This window comes from Balaenoptera borealis (genome assembly GCF_965194805.1).
Source record: "Balaenoptera borealis genome assembly, chromosome: 2".
Taxonomy (NCBI): domain Eukaryota; kingdom Metazoa; phylum Chordata; class Mammalia; order Artiodactyla; family Balaenopteridae; genus Balaenoptera; species Balaenoptera borealis.
Window position 1 is genome coordinate 129296356 of NC_138867.1, and position 21492 is coordinate 129317847.

General features: G+C 43.6%; 1 protein-coding gene and 2 long non-coding RNA genes across 3 annotated transcripts in view; 1 reads left to right on the forward strand and 2 right to left on the reverse strand.

Moving 5' to 3' along the window:
* Positions 1 to 5030, reverse strand: part of SLC36A2 (solute carrier family 36 member 2) — a 29018-nt gene extending 23988 nt beyond the window's left edge. Inside the window, exons 1-4 of the mRNA XM_082381514.1 lie at positions 4712 to 5030; positions 1403 to 1493; positions 694 to 782; positions 50 to 145 (exon numbers count right to left, since the gene is read on the reverse strand). Of these exons, the coding sequence (XP_082237640.1) occupies positions 50 to 145; positions 694 to 782; positions 1403 to 1493; positions 4712 to 4875 (440 nt within the window). The 5' untranslated portion in view covers positions 4876 to 5030. The remainder of the gene's footprint in view (positions 1 to 49; positions 146 to 693; positions 783 to 1402; positions 1494 to 4711) is intronic.
* Positions 5031 to 7148: 2118 nt separating this feature from the next.
* The window catches only part of LOC309624012, a 71388-nt gene continuing 57044 nt past the window's right edge, over positions 7149 to 21492 (reverse strand). Inside the window, exon 5 of the long non-coding RNA XR_014241739.1 lies at positions 7149 to 12607. This is a non-coding gene — a long non-coding RNA (uncharacterized lncRNA). The remainder of the gene's footprint in view (positions 12608 to 21492) is intronic.
* On the forward strand, positions 8463 to 17210 carry LOC309624014. The gene is made up of 2 exons (XR_014241741.1): positions 8463 to 8546; positions 15935 to 17210. It is a non-coding gene; the product is annotated as an uncharacterized lncRNA (long non-coding RNA).

The window sequence follows — 21492 nt, forward strand, 5'->3', positions numbered from 1 at the left end:
CTGACAGCCGCACGTCCTCCCTACTTTGGGCAAAGCAAGACCAAGGTACCTTCCCCAGTGGGCGTGGTTCCGGAGCCAGGTGCTGGGGCTGCCTTCTAGTCCGTGCATCACCGTGTCCCCGTAGTCCATAAAGGGCTTGTTCAGTCTGCAGGAGAGACTGCATACAGTTACCAAGAGGCAGTTTAAATTAAGATAATATACTGAAAAGTCAGGAGACGCATAGCAAGACAGAACCCAGCTAGAATGGAAAGAACACTGGGGCAGAAACCCAAGTTCTAGTTCAGGTTTTGACACCTGGTGGTATTTCCTTGGTGGCTTGTTTTCCTTACATGTCAAGTGGGACGGTGACTATATAACATGGGTAATAATACACACCTTGCATGGGTACAGTAGTTCTCATATCCTTGATCCCACTGGATCCTCATGACAATTCTCTGAGGCAGGGTTAGGCATGGATTGTTTATGCCCAATTTATAGATGAGCCAAACAGATAAGCACAATGGCCTGATTGAGATCACCTAATGAGTCATGTGGTAGAGCTTCATTTAGCTCCCTGCCCCAAATGCTTTTCTCTTTTTCTTGGCCTTGTTGGAAGAAATTAAGAAGTGAACTCTTGTTATATGTGGATGCTTCTGGGATGTCCCTGAGAACCAAGTACCAAAGGAAGTGACAAGAGGACGGTGTTTTCCTCACCTGTGGCAGAAGCGCTGGGCGCACCTGACCAGGATGTGCATACAGTGGCAGGAGATGAAGCCCATGGCCAGCAAACTGAGAGGGCCCATCTGGAGGAAGGGCCAAGGGGCAAGGGAAGAGAGAAGAGAATGGACTTGTGAATAACTCGGCCAGGAGAGATTTGGTAGTGCAGATATTATTCCGAACTCCAAGAATTTTCTAGCAAACTGGTTTGCAAACCCTTTTTAGCAGTAACAGCGATTCTTTCTTTTCTTTTTTCTTTCTTGAAGTATACTTGACTTACAATGTTATCTATTCTTGCAAATATGCTCTCAAGTCGTACTCCGGGAAAGTGCAAAAGGCAGTCACAGTGGGGTACGGTGGAAGGAATAAGGGCTCAGAACTGTGGTCCTCAGTGGCCTCTGAGGTGCCCCTGGGAGCTAGTGCTCTACAGAGCACAGCTGGAAAACCAGTCATAGTCCAACCCTTGCATTCCACAGGGGAGGAAGCTGAGGCCTGCACAGTGGACAACTGGCTTGCTGAGGCCACTCAAAGCCTGTGGCAGGGCCAGAACTCAAACCTAGGCTAGATATTTAGACTCCAAGTCTGGACCAAGCTGCCTTTCAGAAAGATTGCTCACTGTAGGCCACTATAAACCTTTAGAGGCTGTCCTCGTACCTCCTTGCTACCATCCAGTTGTACTGGCCCCACCTGTGGCAGCCCCTCTTACCAGGATGCCTGCATTCTTCGTAGCCAGGGGTAGTCCCAGGATCCCTGTGCCTATGTTACCTTTCACCAGGTGAACCAAGGTCTGGAATGCTCTAAAGGAGAGGAAAAAGACATGAGCATGTGGGTGTGCAGAGGTGAGGAGATCCAACAGGCATTCTGTCCCAGCGTGCCCACACCAGAGTTGAGCTGGATAGGTGGGCTCCTGGTTGTCTCTCAGTCTCCACGGCCTTTGCTGGCACTCTGGGTCTCATGTAGGGTGACCAACCATCCCAGTTTGCCCAGAACTGTCCTGGTTTTATCAGCTAACACTCAATATATGCCATTAGAACACTTACTATATAACAGACATTATGCTAAGGATTACATGTATTATTCTCATTTAATCCTCTTGTCAAGACAAGGAAGTAGGTTATTGCCCTTATTTTGCAGATGAGGAAACTGAGGAATAGAGATTTTTAAAAATGACTTATCTAAGGATATATTGCGGAGCCAGAATTTGAACCCAGAACTGCCTCAGAGTCTTTATTCTTCATCCCACTTCTACTGGACTGCCTCCCGGAAAGGAGCCCAGAGAGATGGGTTAAAGGGACAGCCCCATTTCATAATTGAGGGAAGTAAGGCTCAGAGAGGGCAGCAAACAGCCCAAGGTCATAATACTGGTAGCAGATATAGGACTGAACTCAGAGAAAAGGAGAAAGGGCAGGCAGCAAAGAGAAATCATTGTGACTTCTGAATGAAGAGGCCAAATGACTTGGTCCCCAGACGGGGTCTGTTGGGACAGGGTTATTTAGGGTTTGGGCTCCAGAGGGATTTTTTTTTCCCTCAAGCCAGGACATCAAACTGGGGAATGGCAAGTCTCCTCCTACCTCCGGCAAAAACAAAACACAACACTCAGACTTTTAAGACAGATGTGAAGGTGGTCCAGAAGACAAGGTCTAAGCCACCCGGGGTGAAGTTCTAGGGAGGTATCCTCTCTGGCGGTGAATTAACAAAACAACCTATTTTTACACCTCTTTGTACCTGGACGAGGTTAAACTAAGATGAGTATCGGGTTAACATTTATAACTTGAGAAACCTTGGAAATTCCCCAGGAGAGCCTTCCAAGTGAAGAGACTTACTGTGAAGAAGAGCAGAGGTATTATGGAAGGAGCCTGGTCTCTGGGGTTGGACAAACCAGGGATTAAAACCCAAGGCTGCACTTCCTTGGTGGTCCAGTGGTTAAGACTCCATGCCTCTACTTCGGGAGCATGGGTTTGATCTACTACTTAACTAGCTGTGTTATCTTGGGCAACATGTCCACTTTGCTGAGCCTCTATGAATGTTAGGAGGTATATTTTTGGAAGAACTGCCCCAAACATTCAGGGATTAATATAAATCTTCTTTATATTAATCCCTGAATCCTCTAGCTTCCTGAGGATCTGCCATTTGTTAAGGGTTAAAGGGAAAAACTGTGGGAGAAAGAGGGTGGAGAGTCTCTGCGTCCCTTTCTCTCTCCCTGTAGGTGTCAACATCGCTGATTGAGCACTGCACCCCACGGCCCTCCAATCCAATGATGGGCTTGTTTTGCAACTAGGGTCAAAGGGTCACTTGGAAATTTCTAACTAAAGGACTTAGGACATCAGAATTTAACTTTGGGTGACTAAGACAACTTAATAATGTGGTGAGTTGTGCAAACCACTGGGCTGGGAGGCAGGAGACCTGGGTTCTCGCCTTAACTCCTTTGGTGACTTCGGAACGTCACTGTAGTCACAGTAGTCGGCTTACGGGCACTAAGCTTGGGGGCTTCTTGCACAAATCGCCTTTGCAGCCACCCTGGGGAGGAGCCAACTGTTATTTCACAGGGGAGAAATTAGAGTACTAAGTTCTATCACTTGCTCAGGCTGGTAAGTAGCTGAAGTGGGAATTCAAACCCCGGTGAGCTAACTCCATAGGTACCATGCTTACCCAACCTGTTTATTACCTCCCTCCAAGCCAGGAGCTAGTTCTGACTTGCCTTCTTCTCTGATTCTTAAGTAGCTAAAATTGCCATCAAACCATATCTTATTGGGTTGGCCAAAAAGTTCGTTTGGGTTTTTCCATAAGATGTCACTATTCCAACCCAACCGTTCAGGACTGGTTCCCTCAAGGCCTCTGATGGAGAAATAGCCCACCTCAGCAGTGGATGCCCCAAGGCCTGGAGATCTCACCCTCAGGATCCTGAATTCTTAGCAACCCTGGGGGACTAGCCCTGGGGCAAGTGAACCCGGTCACAACGTCAGTCACTGTGTCCATCCCTGAATGGTCCTGCAGGGTGGCAGTGGGAGGAGCTTTGTCTGCCTCTTTCTCCCTCTTTGCTGCACACTCTTCCCCAACCCACACAACACTCAACCTTTCAGATGTAACTGCCACAGGCAACCTCCTTAAATTCACACTGCCAACAATGTGTCCCCATTTTGCATATGGGGAAAACTGAGGCTTCGAGAAAGAAGGAGCAGACTCACACCTTGGATGCAAGTGACCTTTCTACTACACCGACAGGGTCAACATTTTCTTCATAAAGCTGCGGAACCTGACCACCACGCCAGCCAGTCGCCCCATCCATTTTTCCTCAGTGAACTAGTCATGCTGCTTTAATGGTGGAGGCGAAGGGAGCTGGAGCTTGGCTTCCCTGCCGAAACTCTTTCAGTACACCCCTCCTTATCACGGTTTGAAAGTCTCACGAGTGAACCCCCCCTCTTCCCCCCAAACACACCCCAGGGAGGTGGAAGAAACTAGACTCTTCTACATACTGTGCTTTTGATGTTGTCACTGCAGTTGTCAATGGAAGTAGAGGCCCGGGTAACCGCAGGAAGGAGGCAGTGCTTGGTTGTCTGTGGTTTTAGCTCAAGTGTCACCTTCTCCACCAAGAAGCTGGGGATTCTGCCCCCCTCCCGGACATTATCAGGACTGGCCAGGAGCAAAACTGACTCTAAGGCTATACTTCAATTAAAAACAAACAAACAAACAGACAGACAGACTCCAGGGCCAGCACTGGAGTCCAGCCCCCATCCTGCCAATGAGCCAGTGCGTGGCCTGGGGTAACTTGCCTTAGTTTCCCCACCTGCACATGTTGGGGGCTAGATCACTCTATCCTAAGGGCTTTCTGACAGTCTCCCCTCCTGCCCCTTTAAGTTCTCAAGTTGACTCAGCCTCTGACTGCACCTTTTGCAGCTTTGGTTTCCCCAAGGTTGCATGATGGGTTGGGGGTCAGACACACCCCCCTCAGGTTTTTTGCCACTGCAAGCTTCCAGGCTGGAAGGCAGAACTGGGGATGGCAGAAAAGAGCACTCACGTTATGCCCTTGGTCGTCTCCGAGTCCGGCGACTCAGAAGGGCTTCCATCCAAGAAACCGGAATCCTTGTCCTGCAACTTCTTGGCACTTTCGTAAGAGGACTTGAGGTCCAGTTTGAGGTCAACAGCTCCCTGGGGACCACCGGCACTCTTTGTCATGGGCATGGCTGTTCACAAAGAGAGGGCTCCCGGTGATGGTGGGGTCTGCACTGAGCAGGAAGGTGTCCAGTCAGGTGCAAACCCCAGCTCAGCGGCTTGTGCCTTAGCAGGCGCTGGCCAAGTGGGAACGAGGCCCCACCCACCTCCGCTGGAGGGTGTGCCTCCTGCCCCGAAGAAGCCCAGTGGAGGAGGAGCAATGCCCAGGAGGAGGAGGAGAGGAGGGCAGGGGACTGGGGAGGGAGTCGTCCCCGCTTACCTAGCAACAGTAACGTCAACAGCGACTATGACACTGATCATTTTGATAACTACTATTTATTAATCACTTCACTAAGGGATAGATGCTCTTCTAAGTGCTTTACCTACATTTTCTCACTTAGTCCTATAAATTAACTAATGAGGAAATCAGGCTCTGAACTAAAGGGACCTGCCTAAGGTCACATAGCTAAAAAAGTGACAGAGTAGGGACGAGAGCCCAACGCGTCAGGCTTTTTAGCCAATAACCTATTTCTACATCCAAGAGAATATCTATCCCGCCCCGCCACCTCCATTGGGGCAGGGGCTCCGCTTCTCACTGGCTGCATGCCTGCTCTAAGGCATCCTTCTGGGAGCTCCCCTTTCTTAAGCTGGAAAAAAAAGGAGCACTTACTCACCTCGAACTGCTTCTTAGCTTCTGTGAGGCTCCAGGGAGAGAGGAGTCGGGATTCTTTTGGAAAGGGGCAGAGAGGCAGAGATTGTTCAACCCCTAGCCTAGCGCTGGCCTCAGGAGAGGGTGTGAGTTGCCTAAGGTCACATGTGGCAGTCAGGACAGAACTCTGCAGCTAAAGAAGGCTTTGGAGGTTTCTCTAGTGTTCCGTTCTCTGTCATTATCTCTGCTTCAGTGACAGATGAATGGGCCAAAATTTCCTCCTCCCTCAAAATTATAGCATTTACTCAAGCCATACCATTCCCCACGTCATCATCTCATGTGCCATGAGCTTTATTTAAATGGTCTCACAGCTAACTGGTAGCATGCGAGACAGATTTGTCTGGGCCCCTCCTTCACATGGGACCCTTTCCAAGGTCTTACATGCAATTTTGAATTTGTAATTTTGTGTTCTTTTTCTTAAAGAGGCTCTCTCCACCCCTTACTGCTACCCCCAATCCCCTTCCCAGTGGTATAAGCTTCAGACTCCACAAAGCCTGTCTACCTCTCTGGGTAGCACTGTTATTTTGTTTTTACAGATGTGGAAACTGAGGCTCAGGGAAGTAAAGAATAGCTTGCCCGAGGCCACAGCAAATCCTCTGCAGAGCCCAAACTCTACCCTAGTCAGATCTTTCTATCTCTGAAGGCTGAGGCTTTGACCATTACACTGACCTATTGGTTTGAATCCTTGCCCCACTCTTCAAGTTTCTTGCTCTGAATCAACTGAAACACTCACTGTGGTTTGAGAAACATCCTCTATTCCCTTGCCCAGCACCATTTAAGTGGCAGTATTCCTGGCCTGTGGGGTGGCAGAGATTCCATAATGTGATGCTAATCTCAGATCTCATCCACCGATAGATCTTTTTTCTTGTTCTGGCAACAAGATCAGTAAATAAGATTGTCTTGAGATGTTCAGATATAAGAGTAGTTCTTGGGACTTCCCTGGTGGTCCAGTGGTTTGGACTTGGCGCTTTCACTGCGGTGGTGGCCCCAGGTTCAATCTCTGGTCAGAGAACTAAGATCCCACAAGCTATGCGGTGCGGCCAAAAAAAAAAAAAAAAAGACTAGTTCTTGCTTTCCTCTCCAGGTTTGGAGAAGAACCCTGAGTTAATCTTCAAGCCTTTGGGAACAGGGCTGCTGGAATATCAGAATTTGGCTGGGGCCCTTCCCAGATATCATCACCTACAAGAAAACCTGCAGGGCACTGCCTGCAGACTTCCAACTTGTTGTACCACCTGTCAGCAGGCAAGAGGGATTCTTCCAGGATGAGAGCCTCCAAAATAAGCCCTTCTAACACTGGTCCAGGCATCTGTAGCTCTGGGTTCCACTACAGCTCTACCATACAGCTACTGTGATCCTGGGAAAGGTATTGCTCCCCTTTCCCCCTTGGTGAAATAGGTGCTAGATTATAGAGGACCTCCGAGGGACTGAGGACCCCAGGGCCTGTGTTTTTCATTCCCACTGGATGCTGAGATGCAGGTCCAGCTCCTCTTGGGTTGGGGCACATACAACTTATGTGAGGACAGCCTAAACTGCCTGATCTCTCCATAGAAGGTGGAACAAATGGGATTTAAGTAATGAGAATCATTTATGACCCTTTAGAGTAAACAGAGAACCTTGTGTTTTTTATCCTTTCATCGCAGTTTGGAAAGTTGGTGTGTTATCAGAATCATCTGGGAGATAATAAAGCACACAGAGACCCAGACTTATTGAAGTAGGGAGAATTCGGGCCTTTTTATTTTTACCAAGTTCCCCAGGTGGTTCTGATACTGGCCAGAGTTTGAGTTCCACTACTCTATGGACTAGGAAGAATTGCCCCTCTTTAATAAATTAGAGAACTGAGGCAAACAGCTGGGGAATGCTTTGCCTGAGGTTGTATTAAGTTGGCCAAAAAGTTCGGATTTCTGTAAGATGTTACGGAAAAAGCTGAACGAACTTTTTGGCCAACCCAATATAATCTGGTGGAAATGAACACAAGTACTCTTTTGGGCTGGAAGTTAGGGACTTCAAAAACAACAATGAAACCAACACTCAGGTGGAATTTATTACCCCATCCTTGTTTCCTCAGGCACCTTTTCATAGCCTGTGGTTGTTTACTATGGCTCTCCTGTTGCCTAGATAAAAATGATAATACACTCACATGTGCCTAGCTCTAGACTAAGTGTGTTACATAAGGTAGGCACTCTTATTATCCTCATTAGATGAGGAAACCGAGGCTCAGAAAAGTTTACTTCACTTGCCTAAAGGCAGGGCTCTGATTTGAATCCAAGCCTCTGAAACTGTAGTTTAGTTATTCCCATGTTCCCTTATATCCCTAGTGCATAGTAGAAACTCCAGAATTAGAACAAAACAAAACAAAACAAAAAAACCCCTCCCATGTACATAGTTTATGTGGTTCAAGACTTTGGGGTTTCATGCATCAATCAAACTTCCAAATGAATTTTAGGGCCTGCCATTCCAGTTCTGCAAGGACTAGGCCGTTAGCCACTGCAGTCGCCCACTGACAGTGCACCCTGAAGGAAATTCAGGAAGCATTCTGTGCTTTGACTGGCTCTAGATAGTTAAGATGCATATCTAAAGAATAATTTCAATGAACTCAGATGCTTGCATCTTCCCATACAAAGAAAAGCACTAAAATTGTTAGCTTGAGATGTGTGTTCTTTGTGATTATCTTTTGATGTTTGACTATGTTTTTTTTTGTTTTTTCAGCAGAAAAACTCATATATCCTGGCGCCTCCCTTATCTCTTTGGATAAGATACCTCAGAGGTATCTGAGAGGCTGTCTATTGGGCTATAGTCCTCAGTAAGGTCCCTGAATAAAACTTAACTCGCAACTTTTACGTTGTGCATTTTTCTTTCAGTCAACAGTTTTGGTGACCATGAAAGGATTCAGAGAAGACTTTTCTCCTTTGAACTCTATGAGGATACAGAGTCTTGGTACTAGCAGAGGCCCCTTGTGCCTGTCTGCCTCCTCAGTGATTCCAGATGAATTTGGGTGAGTCTCTCCTGGGTCTTGGATCTCCTGTTATTGGCTGATGATCATAAGTTTTATTTGTTGGTGGATAAACTCCTCCCTGTGAGGAGTAGGTCTTCCTTGAACTTAGTTTCAAGAAGAGGTACCTGGGTTGCCCCAGTTGAAAAACACTGAGTGGGTTTAGACTGAGTGATTAGGTAGGAGACTGGCCTGTTATTTTCCCTTGAATTGGCTACTTTAATTGGGTTTGTCAGAATAAAAGTAAAAGTGTTACATGAGCGTTTTCAGCTCTGAAGAAGAAAAGGGACATCTCCTCTTGGCCAGCAATGGCTTTCTCAGGCAACTGAGAAACTTGCAGGAGTGGTGGAGGCAAGTCCTCATACCAGGTAGCAGTCCCATAGGGAAACCCAGTTATTTAATTTAAAAAACTTGCTCCTCTGGGGAACCACGTATAAGAGCTGGCCACTCAGTGATCTGAGCAACCGCGGCGGTCTTAGATTGCCAGAGGGAAAAGCCAAGACATGTAAAAGAGCTGAAACGACTCTAGGGTGACACCTAGAGGAGTTAAGCTCACAGACAGCACCTTGGCCCACCACACAATCATCAGTAGCAGTTTTATCCTGACAAACCAACCCAGAATGGGAAACAAAGCTTTCAAAATAAAAAAAAAAAGGAGCAACAGATTGCCAACCTCCAACTAACACCCCAGCCTGATTCATGTATGTTACCTGTGAAAATTATACTTACAAATGCTTACTTAATTGGGGAAAATATACTAAAGGAAACCTCAACCTAAAATGGCCAAATTGGGGTTCTTTTGACGTTCCAAAATTAATTTTTGTGTGTGTGTGTCTACAGTTAAAGAGCAGACTGAATGGAATGCTTATTTTGATTGGTATTTAAAAACTTCTGGAAGAGGAAATGATAAAGTAACTTCTTTGTGGGAAACCAACCAAAAAATTGCTTGAAACAACATCAGAATTTTTAAAAAGCTGCTAATGTTAACCCTGCCTCACTCTCTGCTCCTCCCTCATATGAACTTCCATATGAACTGCCTGACCCAGATGCTATCTCTCTCTCTCTTTCATCACCTTTGCCTCCTGCTGCTTCCTCTTTCCCCAGTAAAGGAGAAACTTGCATTTCTCTCCCCATGCCTTTAAGATGTAAATGTTCTAACTGATCTTTTTAGGCATTTTGTTCTGTGTTTCGAGAGCTTGGTCTCTGCCATCCAGAAGGTACACATACATTTGGCAGTCAGTCAAATAGACTGGGATTCCGAGCAGTCTCTTTGTGCCAATTTTCAGGGAAATTTATCAGAAGGGGTTCCAGCCCATAAGGAGCCTCTGTCATCTCAGCCTTTGTTGCATCGCCTCTACAATGCAGGCCTTTACTTTCTTAGACTACTTTGGGGAGTAAACTTTCTGGATCTTGTGAAGGCTGCATCTGTAACAGGGAAGAGCCAATTCTGAATCCATGTTGGATCTGTTTCTTTTACTTTAACCTTTGCTTTTCATTGTTTTTGTTATTATAACCACTGTCTAAGGCTGTAAGCATCCTGCCACAGGGTACCAAAGTGTCTTTGCTCAGCTCACAGAGAGACATTTTGACCCTACCCACCTGTGAATGGCTGCAGAAAAGAAATTAACAGATCTCCTCCTATTTTGCAAGATAAATGGCCTTTTTACTTTACTTCCTCATCTCTTCTCCCTCTCTGTTCTATAAAAGAAACTGGCATCCAGACCCTGATAAGATGGTTTTGGGGGACCCTAGTCCGCCATCTTCTCGGTCTGCCGGCTTTCCAAATAAAGGTGCTATTCCTTGCCTCAACACCTCGTCTCCCGATGTATTGGCCTGTTGTGTGGCGAGCAGTGAGCCTGGACTCGGTAACACATCCTCTGAATTCTCTCTTGAGGATGACTCTTGTGTCGTCTTGGTTTGAGTTGCTATTAAAATACTACTCATCAATGGCCAGACAATGGATCCTTTAAGTTGGAGAAACTTCTAAATTGGTAAATTTTTAGAGTTCTCTTATAAATAGCTGTTTTATTGGTACCATGGAAAGACCAAATTAGAAGGTGGATACAGGGCTTCCCTGGTGGTGCGGTGGTTGAGAATCTGCCTGCCAATGCAGGGGACACGGGTTCGAGCCCTGGTCTGGGAAGATCCCACATGCCACGGAGCAACTAGGCCCGTGAGCCACAATTACTGAGCCTGCGTGTCTGGAGCCTGTGCTCCGCAACAAGAGAGGCCGTGATAGTGAGAGGCCCGCGCACCGCGATGAAGAGTGGCCCCCGCTTGCCACAACTAGAGAAAGCCCTCGCACAGAAATGAAGACCCAACACAGCCATAAATAAATAAATAAATAAATAAATAAACCCAAAGTTTAAAAAAAAAAAAAAAATAAGGTGGATACAAAAAATATAGCAGCTAATCTTAAGAACACCCTTAATTTAAAACAAATTAAACAAACAAAAAATGGTTTAGGAAGCCTTATTTGTGGTCTTGGCTTCCCTTCAATGGGTCTTAGAGATGCTAATAAAAACATTAGATTAATTAATGTTAATTAGGTTGATTAACAAAGAAGAAGCTGAGGAGAAAGTCAAGAGACTTCTCCCCAACAAGGTGGAAATTTTAAAAGTACTTTGCCCAACAGGACGGAAATCTTTAGATGGTTATTAAGAAGTGGGATAAATAAAATGAATTGATGGGATTAAAACAAAGGTTTTAATACAACACCACCTAAAGTTGGATGAGCGAAAGAGACCCTATTAGCATTCCACCCCAACATTAAAGGGACCCAAACAAGTCTGCTCTATTTACCCCAGTTCAAAAAAAATGTATAAGGCTGGAAGAAAATTACACTGAGATACCTGAGCAGCAATTGCTTGGGGCAACAGTTAGATCAATTAATCAAGTTAAAAGATTGACAAAAGGGCCTGAGTCCCTTGGCTCAACCCATCACTGTGGACCCCAAAGCCTTTTACACAAAAATGGATAAAATGGCCAGGGGATAAAAATGAAAGTTTCTGAGACTCCTTGTAAGACCAAGGCTTGTTAAATGGGTCCTAATGGAAGCTAAAGTTAAAGGTATAAGAGTTAATAGAATTGAGATGAAAGTTGATAAAAATTGATGGGCTTTATATAAGATGGTTACACCTCTTTTGCCTAATTATATTGTGGGATAGACATTATGTCTCACTGGGGAATACTTGCACAGTATTCCTGGTACTAGAAGACAAGGCGTATAAATCTGCCCCCCAATCAATATTAATTAAACTACTAAAAGAAACCAATAGCGTTACCAGAGCCCACACAATATGAAGTAAAAACTGGGGGCTAATATTCAGGGGATAATAAAAGCAATAATGGAGACTTTTTTTCCCCTAGGGTAAATTGCTCTGGGTTTAACTTGTGCGCTCAGAAAGAGGGCCTTTGCTGAATGCTTTGTGCAAACTTCTGGAAACATAATAAATTGAATCCTAAAGTTCTAGAACATAGAACCCTTGATTTTCAGTTTAGTTGGAAATCTACTTGCTGATATTAAAAAAAAAAATCAAATTAAGGAAAATGTAGTCTAGCAAATCAATCTTCTGATATAATTTAGGTGGCAGACCAGTTCTTTGGGGGAATTAAAAGTAGGTATCTTTGTCTTGCAAATCTCTACAAATCAGAAATGTAAATATAGCCCACAATGACCTGAGACTGAGCCTAATTAGCTCAATCAGATAGAACCTGAAACCAAAGGGGGAAAAAGAATGTTTTAAAACTCAAACTGCTAGAAAGGCTCCCTCACCCAAAATCTTAATTCACAGTCTCCATAAAGATTTATTAAGAACAAATACAAACCTTAGAAGTCTTCTCCACAGGACTTCCCTGGTGGTGCAGTACATGAGACTCCGCGCTCCCAATGCAGGGGGCCTGGGTTCAATCCCTGGTTGGAGAAATAGATCCTGCGTGCATGCCGCAGGATGCGCTAAGCCTGCAGGCCGCAACTGAGTCCACATGCCGCAACTAAGAGTCTGCATGCCACAACTAAAGATCCCGCATGCCACAGTGAAGATCCTGTGTGCCACAACGAAGACCTGGAGCAGCCAAAGTAAATAAATAAAAATAAAATAAAATTAAAAAGTCTTCTCCACAAATAGTAAAAAAGCCTTAGTCATCTGAGCAAATAAATTTAACTTATTCCAATGGTTATTTATAAACTAGTAAGTTTATACTGTACCATTAATACCTGATTCATGACTAAGATTTAAAATGAAGCTATGAGATCTCTGGTAATGTCTGTTTATATTCTGTGTGTCCATTATACATGTGATATGTCTCTACCTTCAGATAGTATTATCAAATCAAATTTATAAAAGAGCTCTATTTAACTGACTTAAAAGTAAGTGCTTACAAATTAAATATTTCTAAATGTAACAGAAACTAACCCAAATGAATTTCAAGTTCACATGATCTAGGAAATATTCAATATTAAATTAATATTTGTTACTAGAGTTTGTTGGTTTAATTAATACAGGTTTACTAAAAGTCAAATAAGGTTATATTATCTCTCTTATAAAATTCACCAGTAAGGACTTCCCTGGTGGTGCAGTGGTTAAGAATTCGCCTGCCAGTGCAGGGGACACGGGTTTGAGCCCTGGTCTGGGAAGATCCCACATGCCACGGAGCAACTAAGCCCGCGAGCCACGAGCCACAACTACTGAGCCTGCACGCCTAGAGCCCGTGCTCCACAACAAGAGAAACCACCGCAATGAGAAGCCCACGCTCTGTAATGAAGAGTAGCCCCTGTACCGCAACTAGAGAAAGGCTGCGTGCAGCAGTAAAGACCCAATGCCGTCAAAAACAAAATATTAATTAATTAATTGATCAATCAATCAATTTAAATAAATAAATAAATAAAATTCACCAGTAAGAAAAATAGCTTAAAATGATGGCTGACTTGGTCTAATGTCTCATAAACGTTTCATGGGTAATCTAAACATAATTGTTGGGAACAAGTGAATTAAATAGATATAAATGGGGTAAGAGCTTTCAGGTGATCTCTTTAAGAATACTTACATGTTATGGTATGTGTACTTAAAATTAATTTCTCCAGATTTTTGGTAACTTGAAACCTGAGAGTTTTGCTAAGTTAAGTTAAATGATGGAAGTTCATTAAATATCTAGATCATTCCCAAGTAAGATACTGAAACATTAATTACTGAACATAAGCTTCCTTTTAAAGAGAAGCTAAAGATATTTCGGACTGAAATTTAAGTGTAGCACCAGGGCGCTACATTGAAATTTTTCTATAAAAATAGCACATTTTAAAAAATCATAAATAATATTTATAAGTTTACCAATCTATAGAACACTAATGTAAATGACAGTTCATAATTGCTTACTTCTTGGTTTTCACTAGAAATTAAGTGAAAATAAGGAAAACACCTTTATATGAAAGGAAAAGGTATACGGGATGGAAATGCATTTTGCTAAGAGAAAAGAAAGTAATTTTGTCCTGGAGAGAGACAAAGAAAGGGAAAACACAGGACAAAATCTCAAAGTGAAAAAGAAAGTTTTAGAAGGTTTGTGGGAAAGGCAACCCGAGAAAAGTTTTGTACAGGGTCAAGACTGGCTAATATTGGCCTCTCGCCTTCTGAGATGGCCCACACTCTGTCTATGGAGTGTGTATCTCCCTGAATAAGGCTTCTTTCACTTTGGCTCACCCTTGACTTCTTTCCTGTGCTGAGCCAAGAACCCACACTCAGCAGCCGTCCTAGGGATTCGCCTGAGACCTGGGATGTGACCACCCTCTCATGCCCCACTTTCTTTTCTGCACTAATTTTGTGATCTAAGCCTGGCTGCAATGCTTGCCCTTGAACAGTTCTCAGTAACTAATGATCTTAAGGGAACAAAGGAATGCATGAACAGAGAAATGGCAGTCAAACAATCGTGTGGTGGTAAAGCAGAGTCTTAGTTCCTCCCAAAGGATATACATAATAATACATCTTTGAGTTCTGCAGGAACTGAGGGCCCCCCACCCACGTGGAGGACAGAATGATGATGTGGACCCTCTTGACTTCAATCAACTAAAGCTTGTACTGTCAACCTTTGCCCCAATTCTATGCTGGATTTTCCTCTGCTCAAGCCCCCTCATGAATATGCATGTACCCTTAACTTAAAATGTCCCCAGTTTTGCTGTTTGGGGAAACACTGCTGTGGGAAAGATCCTCAGTGTTCTCCTTACTTGCTGCAAGAAATAATACTTTCTCCTCTCGGAAAAAAAAAAAAAAGACTGGCTAATAGTAAAATTTAATTGAGCAAATAAATTTTAATATTAAAAGTAAGCTGGTACAAAAACTGGAATTCGGTTTTCTCTCTCTGTTAAGAGAACAAAGTTTTCTTAGAATACTGATCTACTATTGGTAACATATTGTAAAGTTTCTTTACTGGTTAAGCAATCTGGTATAACTTTCTATAGTTGTCTTTAAAATCTTTTATTGTCACTTTGGTTGAATGAATAAGTATTATTTCACAGTGACCTGAGATCTTATCTGACCAAGTGTTTTAAAACCTTTTGTTATCTTTGATAAACTTTCCCAAGTCAAATTCTAAATGAAGTTTTTTTGACCTCTAGCTAACTTAGGGATGTTTCAAAGGACCGTGAAACATCCCAAAAAGAGATATTAAACTAATTAGGTTTATTTGGTAAGCTTAATTACATGGGAAACATTGTCAAATAGGTGGTAATAAACCTTCTTAGGTTATATTGTATGGGTAAATGTCATTAATATAGATACCCAAAAATTATACAGAATGCCAAAAAATCTGGTATGTCCTGTTATAATGTTCCGTCATAATTCTAGTTATCTTAAAATGTTGTATGTCACAGAAATAACTAAGTTTCTTTGTTAATTGCATGTAGTCAGATCTTTAACCATGCCATTTTAAGTCTTGTGTCATTTATAGTCATTGTTTTACTCTGATGCTTCAAGAAGATCTTCAAGAATATTCATAAAAGGGACTTTTTGACAAATAAGGTTTCTGACTTTTAGATCATATCACTAAACTTAGTAAGGAATTACAAAACTCTAATGAGAAACCTGATGGCTTCTTCCAGATCAACAGGAATTAACTGCATGGGACTGAATGAAATGATAAATAATTTTATGACTTTTTGTCTGAAACATCACAGGCTTTTAATCTTTATTTTCTAGAAAACCTTTCCTCTTACTCTAACTATGACCCACAACAAGTTGATAAAGTATACCTTTGCAAACAAAGATGAAATATTTATCTTTTTCTCTCTGCCTGATTCGTCCAGAATTTGGCCTCTCCAGCTGGCTCCCCTTTGGATTTGACGGCTTATTATGATCCAGATTACAACTGGTTATACTAATCATTGTTTTAAATTGTTTTCTCAGGACTTCTCTGGTGGTGCAGTGGTTAAGAATCTGCCTGCCAATTCAGGGGGCATGGGTTCAATCCCTGGTCCTGGAAGAACCCACATGCTGTGGAGCAACTAAGCCCATGTGCCACAACTACTGAGCCTGTGCTCTAGAGCCCGCAAGCCACAACTACTGAAGCCCACACACCCTAGAGCCCACGCGCTGCAACTACTGAGCCCACGCACCGCAACTACTGAAGCCCGCGCACTCTAGGGCCCGTGCTCCACAACAAGAGGAGCCACCACAATGAGAAGTCCGTGCACCACAACGAAGAGCAGCCCCTGCTCCCCGCAACTAGAGAAAGCCCGCGTGCAGCAACAAAGACACAACACAGCCAAAAAATAAATTAAAAAATTGAAAAAAAAATAAATTGTTCTCTTTGTTGTTTTCAAAATGTTTGCTCTTTGTGTCTCTTTCTGCTGTACTATGACTTATTAATGTTACTAGGTATATTACTTATATCCTGTCTATTTTATGAGTGTTTTTGCATTGCCCAATGTGTAACCAGGCTGCTGACAAAAATCAATGATGGCTAAACATCTTGAGGCAATTGATCACATATATAACTCTATATAAAATAATTGTAATAGTGCAACTCTAGGTATGGGAAGAAGCAACAAGATAAAATATTTCCTGGATAATAACAGACTAGTAAGACAGAAGATTCAGAGAATTTTGGGTTATCAATAGGCCTAATCCCCAAAATAGCACATTGAGTGGCTTATCAACATAATCCTCGTCTGACCTAGGAATGAGATTTCCTAGACAAATGGGACAAACTGGTCATGAAATTGGCCCCAAACTTTGGTCAAATTTATTACTTACAAAGGGCACTGTAAACAAAGAATGTTGCCTGCCATTCCAGTTCTGCAAGGATCAGGCCATTAGCCACTGTAGTTGCCCACTGACAGTGAGCTCTGAGGTGAATCCAGGAAGAATTCTGTGCTTTGGATACTGGCCCTAGACAGACAGTTAAGATGCAAATCTAAAGAATAATTTCAATGAACTCAGATGCTTGTATCTTCCCATAGAAAGAAAAGCACTAAAATCACTGACTTGAGATGTGTGTTCTTTGTGATTAGCAGTAGTCTTTCGATGTTTGACTACATTTTTTTTTCCAGCAAAAAAACTCATCCTATACATGCTGCCTCCTCCTCCCTTAGCTCTTTGGAGCAGTTCCTCTGAGGGAAGTGAGAGGCTGTCTCCCGGGCTATGGTCTGCAGTAAGGTCCCCAAATAAAACTTAACTTGCAGTTTTTACGTTGTGCTTTTTTCTTTCAGTCGACATATTGAACACCACATTCTCATTTTTCTCTGTTAAGGTCCTTAAAAATATCACTGCCATTTCTTAAAAGAAAGAACATTCCAACCCTCCAAAGCTGAGGGATGCATCATAGCATAAAGAACAATGTTTTTAATGCTAAGGGCGTTCCTCCCCTTTCTGGCGGGTCAAAGCTCTGTGCCTTGGGTTCCTCATCGTGAAATGCTGATGAGGGCATCTGTAGTTTTCTAGGCAGGACGGAGGATTCAATGGGAAAAGAGACAAGTACAGGGCCTGGGTCACAGTCAGTGTGCCTGGATGGAGTTATTTTTATCATACCACTTTATTACTAGAGGGAACTAGAAAGGTCAATTCATTGAGTTGTACTGTCTCACCAACTGGGGAACTGAGACTCAAGAGGGGAAGGGACAGAGTGAGTTAAGAGTAGTGTGCCATGGCAGGACCAAGACTATAGCCCAGGCCAGGTGTTGCTTTCACCACTTCCCTGGCACCTTGAAATGCAGTACAAACAGGAAGTTTAATTCATTCATTCAACAAATATTTACCAAATCTCTGCCATGTGCCGAGTGCTATGGTAGGACTGGGAAGAAGGAGAACCAACAAGACAATTGCCTGTGTCTTAGTTAGAGATGCGTGACAAAATACCACAGGCTGGGTGGCTTAAACACAGACATTTATTTTATCACAGTTCTGGCAGCTGGAAGTCCCAGATCTAGGTCTGGCAGGGTTGGCTCCTGGTGAGAGCTCTCTTCCTGGCTTGTGGATGGCTGCCTTCTCCCTATGTCCTCACATGGTCTTCCATGGTGTGTGTGTGTGTGTGTGTGTGTGTGTGTGTGTGTGTGTGTGTGTGTGTGTGTCTGGGTCTGTGTGTGTCTGTCTGTGTGAGAGAGAGACATAGACAGAGAAAGGCCTAGTCAATGATATCTTGAGTTTTCACATAAATATTATATTAGGGCTAATCTCCAAAAGTCCACCGGACTTACCATGGCATTTATAAAATTAAAACCCATCCCTCAGAACCCCCAAGTGGCCTAATGATGTATTCATGTATGCAGGTATGGGCTCAGACACATTTCCAAGTGACTGAACTTCTTGGGGGGAGGGGATGGGGGCTGGGATGGGGAGAAGGCCAGCGGCTTCAGCAAGTGGCTTCTCCTGATGAACAGGCATGGGGACACAATGGGGCCTCTCTTGGCCTGGTGCAGGTGTCAACTCTGCTCATACTATCTAGTATGAGTTTCATTCAGCTAAGTTTGTTTTCAGCAGAAGCTAGTGATAAAGATGATAATGATGATGAGAATAATAATAATACCATAACCAGAACTCCTATCTATTGAGCATTTCCTATGTGCCAGGTACTTAACACTCCTTATGTTATTTAATGTTCACAGCAGTCTTTCATCCTCACCCCCTCTGCCCTCATCCAAGGCAGCATCATCTCTCACTTGGAAGACAGCAAGAGCTTCCTAACAAGTTTCTTTGCCTCCCTCTTCCTTGCCTAAAATCTACGTCCTCACGGTGGCTAGTGATGATGCCTCTCCCTTGCCCAAAACCTCCCCCTGAGAATACAACCTGGACTCCTGACCGTGGCTCCCAGGCCCTGCAGGCTCTAGCCCCTGCCACCCTTCCCACCTCATCCTGCTCATCCCTCTCCCTAGAACAGTGCAGCCCAGCCACACGGACCTCCTGTTTGTTCTCCAGCGAAGTCTGTCCTTTCCTGCTTGGGTGTCTATGCACTGCTCCCTGCACCTGCATTGTTTATCCCCTGCATTTTGCCTTGCTGGTCTTAGTTCAGATTTCTTCCCCTCCATGGGTCTTCCCCGACCACACTACCTAAAGCCAGCCTCCTCTACATGCCTAGTTACTCTCAGTCACATACCCCGCTGTTTTCCCTCATGTTGCTTCTCCTGGTTTGTAATCATCTTGCCTTTCTGTACTTGCTTCCCCATTGTTGCTTATCTCCTGTCACTAGAATTGAACTTCATGAAAGTGGGAAGGCCTTGGTCACCTCCATGTCTCCAGTGCTTAGGCCTGGCCCACGGTAGGCTCTCAAAAATATTTGATGAACGAATGTACTATTGTTCCCATTTAACAGATGAGGAATAAATGTCAGAGAGGTAAAGTGTTTGCCTTGCCTACACTAGTTTCCTTTGGCTGCTGTAAGAAATTGCCACAAACTTAGTGGCTTAAAACATTACAGACCTGTCCTCTTACAGTTCTGGATGCCAGAAGCCTAAAATCAGTTTCAGTGGGCTAAAGTCATGGTCAAGCAGGACCATGTTCCCCCCAGACGCTATGGAGAGAGTCTGTATGCTTGATTTTCCAGCTTCTAGAGCTCCATTCCTTGCAGTCCTTGGCTCATGACCCTTTCCTTGGTCTTCATGTAGTGTCTCCTTTCTCTAACTGTTTCCATCTAATGGTTTTCTTCTCTTTTGTCTGTAGTCAAATCTCCCTCTGACTCTCTCTCATCAGGATAACTGTGATTACATTTAGTGCCTACCTGGATAATCCAGGCTAATCTTCCCATCTCAAGATTCTTAATTTAATCACATCTGCACAGCCCAATATAAAGTAACATTCACAGATTCTGGTGATTTGGACATGGATATCTTTGGGGCCATTTTTTCACCATATCACTGTTACATAACCATTCATCCAACCCAGATCTGTCTGAGTTCAGAAGCAAGCTGTTGGCCATTAGGCTGTGGTGTTTGCATACAAGCATTTCTCTTCCCTGGCTGGGTTAGATTACCTAGCACACAACTGTGCACAGGATTACTGCTTATTTAGTGCTCATCAGATAAATGTAACAGTCCCCCTTGGGGCATCAGATCTTTTCGCATTCAGGGAGGACTAAAGACCCAGATGTGGCTCCTGGGCCAACCTACTTTCCTTTATATTTACCCAAAGAGGAGACCACTGACGGCTCTGGCTTAATCAGGCTTCTTCCTTAGTTCTTTATCTACTACTCGATGATTTCACGGGTTTTCGGTCCCTTCCCGCTTCCCTTTCTGCTTCTTCTCCCCCTACACATCTCCTTTTTTCCTTCCTTCTTTTTTTAAAAAAAGTATTTATTTTCATTTTAGTATTTATTTTTATTTTATTATTTATTTTTTGGCTGTTTCGGGTCTTAGTTGCGGCACGCGGGATCTTTCGTTGTGGCACACGGGCTTCTCTCTGGTTGTGGTGTGCGAGCTCCAGAGCGTGTGGGCTCAGTGGTTGCAGCACGTGGGCTTAGTTGCCCCACGGCATGTGGGATCTTAGTTCCCCGACCAGGGATCGAACTCACGTCCCCTGCATTGGAAGGTGGATTCTTAACAACTGGACCACCAGGGAAGTCCCGTTTCCTTCTTTCTTTTTTACCTGTTAGATATCACAGATTTGTAGTACTTGCACGCCGCACAGACTAGTCTTTTCATTCTACAGATTGTGAAACTGAGGCTCAGAGAGGGGCAGTGAACATACACAAAGACACACTGTGTTTGGGATAAAGCCAGGAATAGAACCCAAAATATGGTTTCCAGTTTAGAAAATGTGTACCAAAAGCTGACATTGTCTTTTAAGATTTTTTTATTATTAATCAATTTTATTTTTTTAGAGCAGCTTTAGGTTCACAGCAAAACTGAGCAGAAGGTAGAGTGTTCTCAGACACCTCCTGACCCCTATCACTCAGTCTCCAGCCTCCCCTACTATCAACATCCCCCACCCAAGTGGTACATTTGCTACAAGTGATGAACCTACGTTGACACATCATCACCACCCTAGAATCATAGTTCACATTAGGGTTTACTCTTAGTGTTTTATATTCTACGGGTTTGGACAAATGTAGAATGACACATATCCACCATTATATCATTAGACACAGTAGTTTCTCTGCCCTAAAAATCTTCCATGCTCTCCCTCCCTCCCTCCTAACCCCTGGCAACCACTGATCTTTTAAAATCTCTCCATAGTTTTGCCTTTTCCAGAGTGTCTTGTAATTGGACTCATACAGTATGCATCCTTTTCAGGTTGACCTCTTTCCCTCAGCAATATTCATTTAAGGCTCCTCCATGTCTTTTCATGGCTTGATAGCCCATTTCTTTTTAGTGCTGAATAATACTGCACTGTCTGGATGTACTATGGTTTATTTATTCATACACCTACTGAAGGACATTTTGGTTGCTTCCAAGTTTTGGCCATTATGAACACTGTTGTGGTAAACATTCGAGTGGGTGTTTTTGTGTGGACATAAGTTTTCAACTCATTTGGGT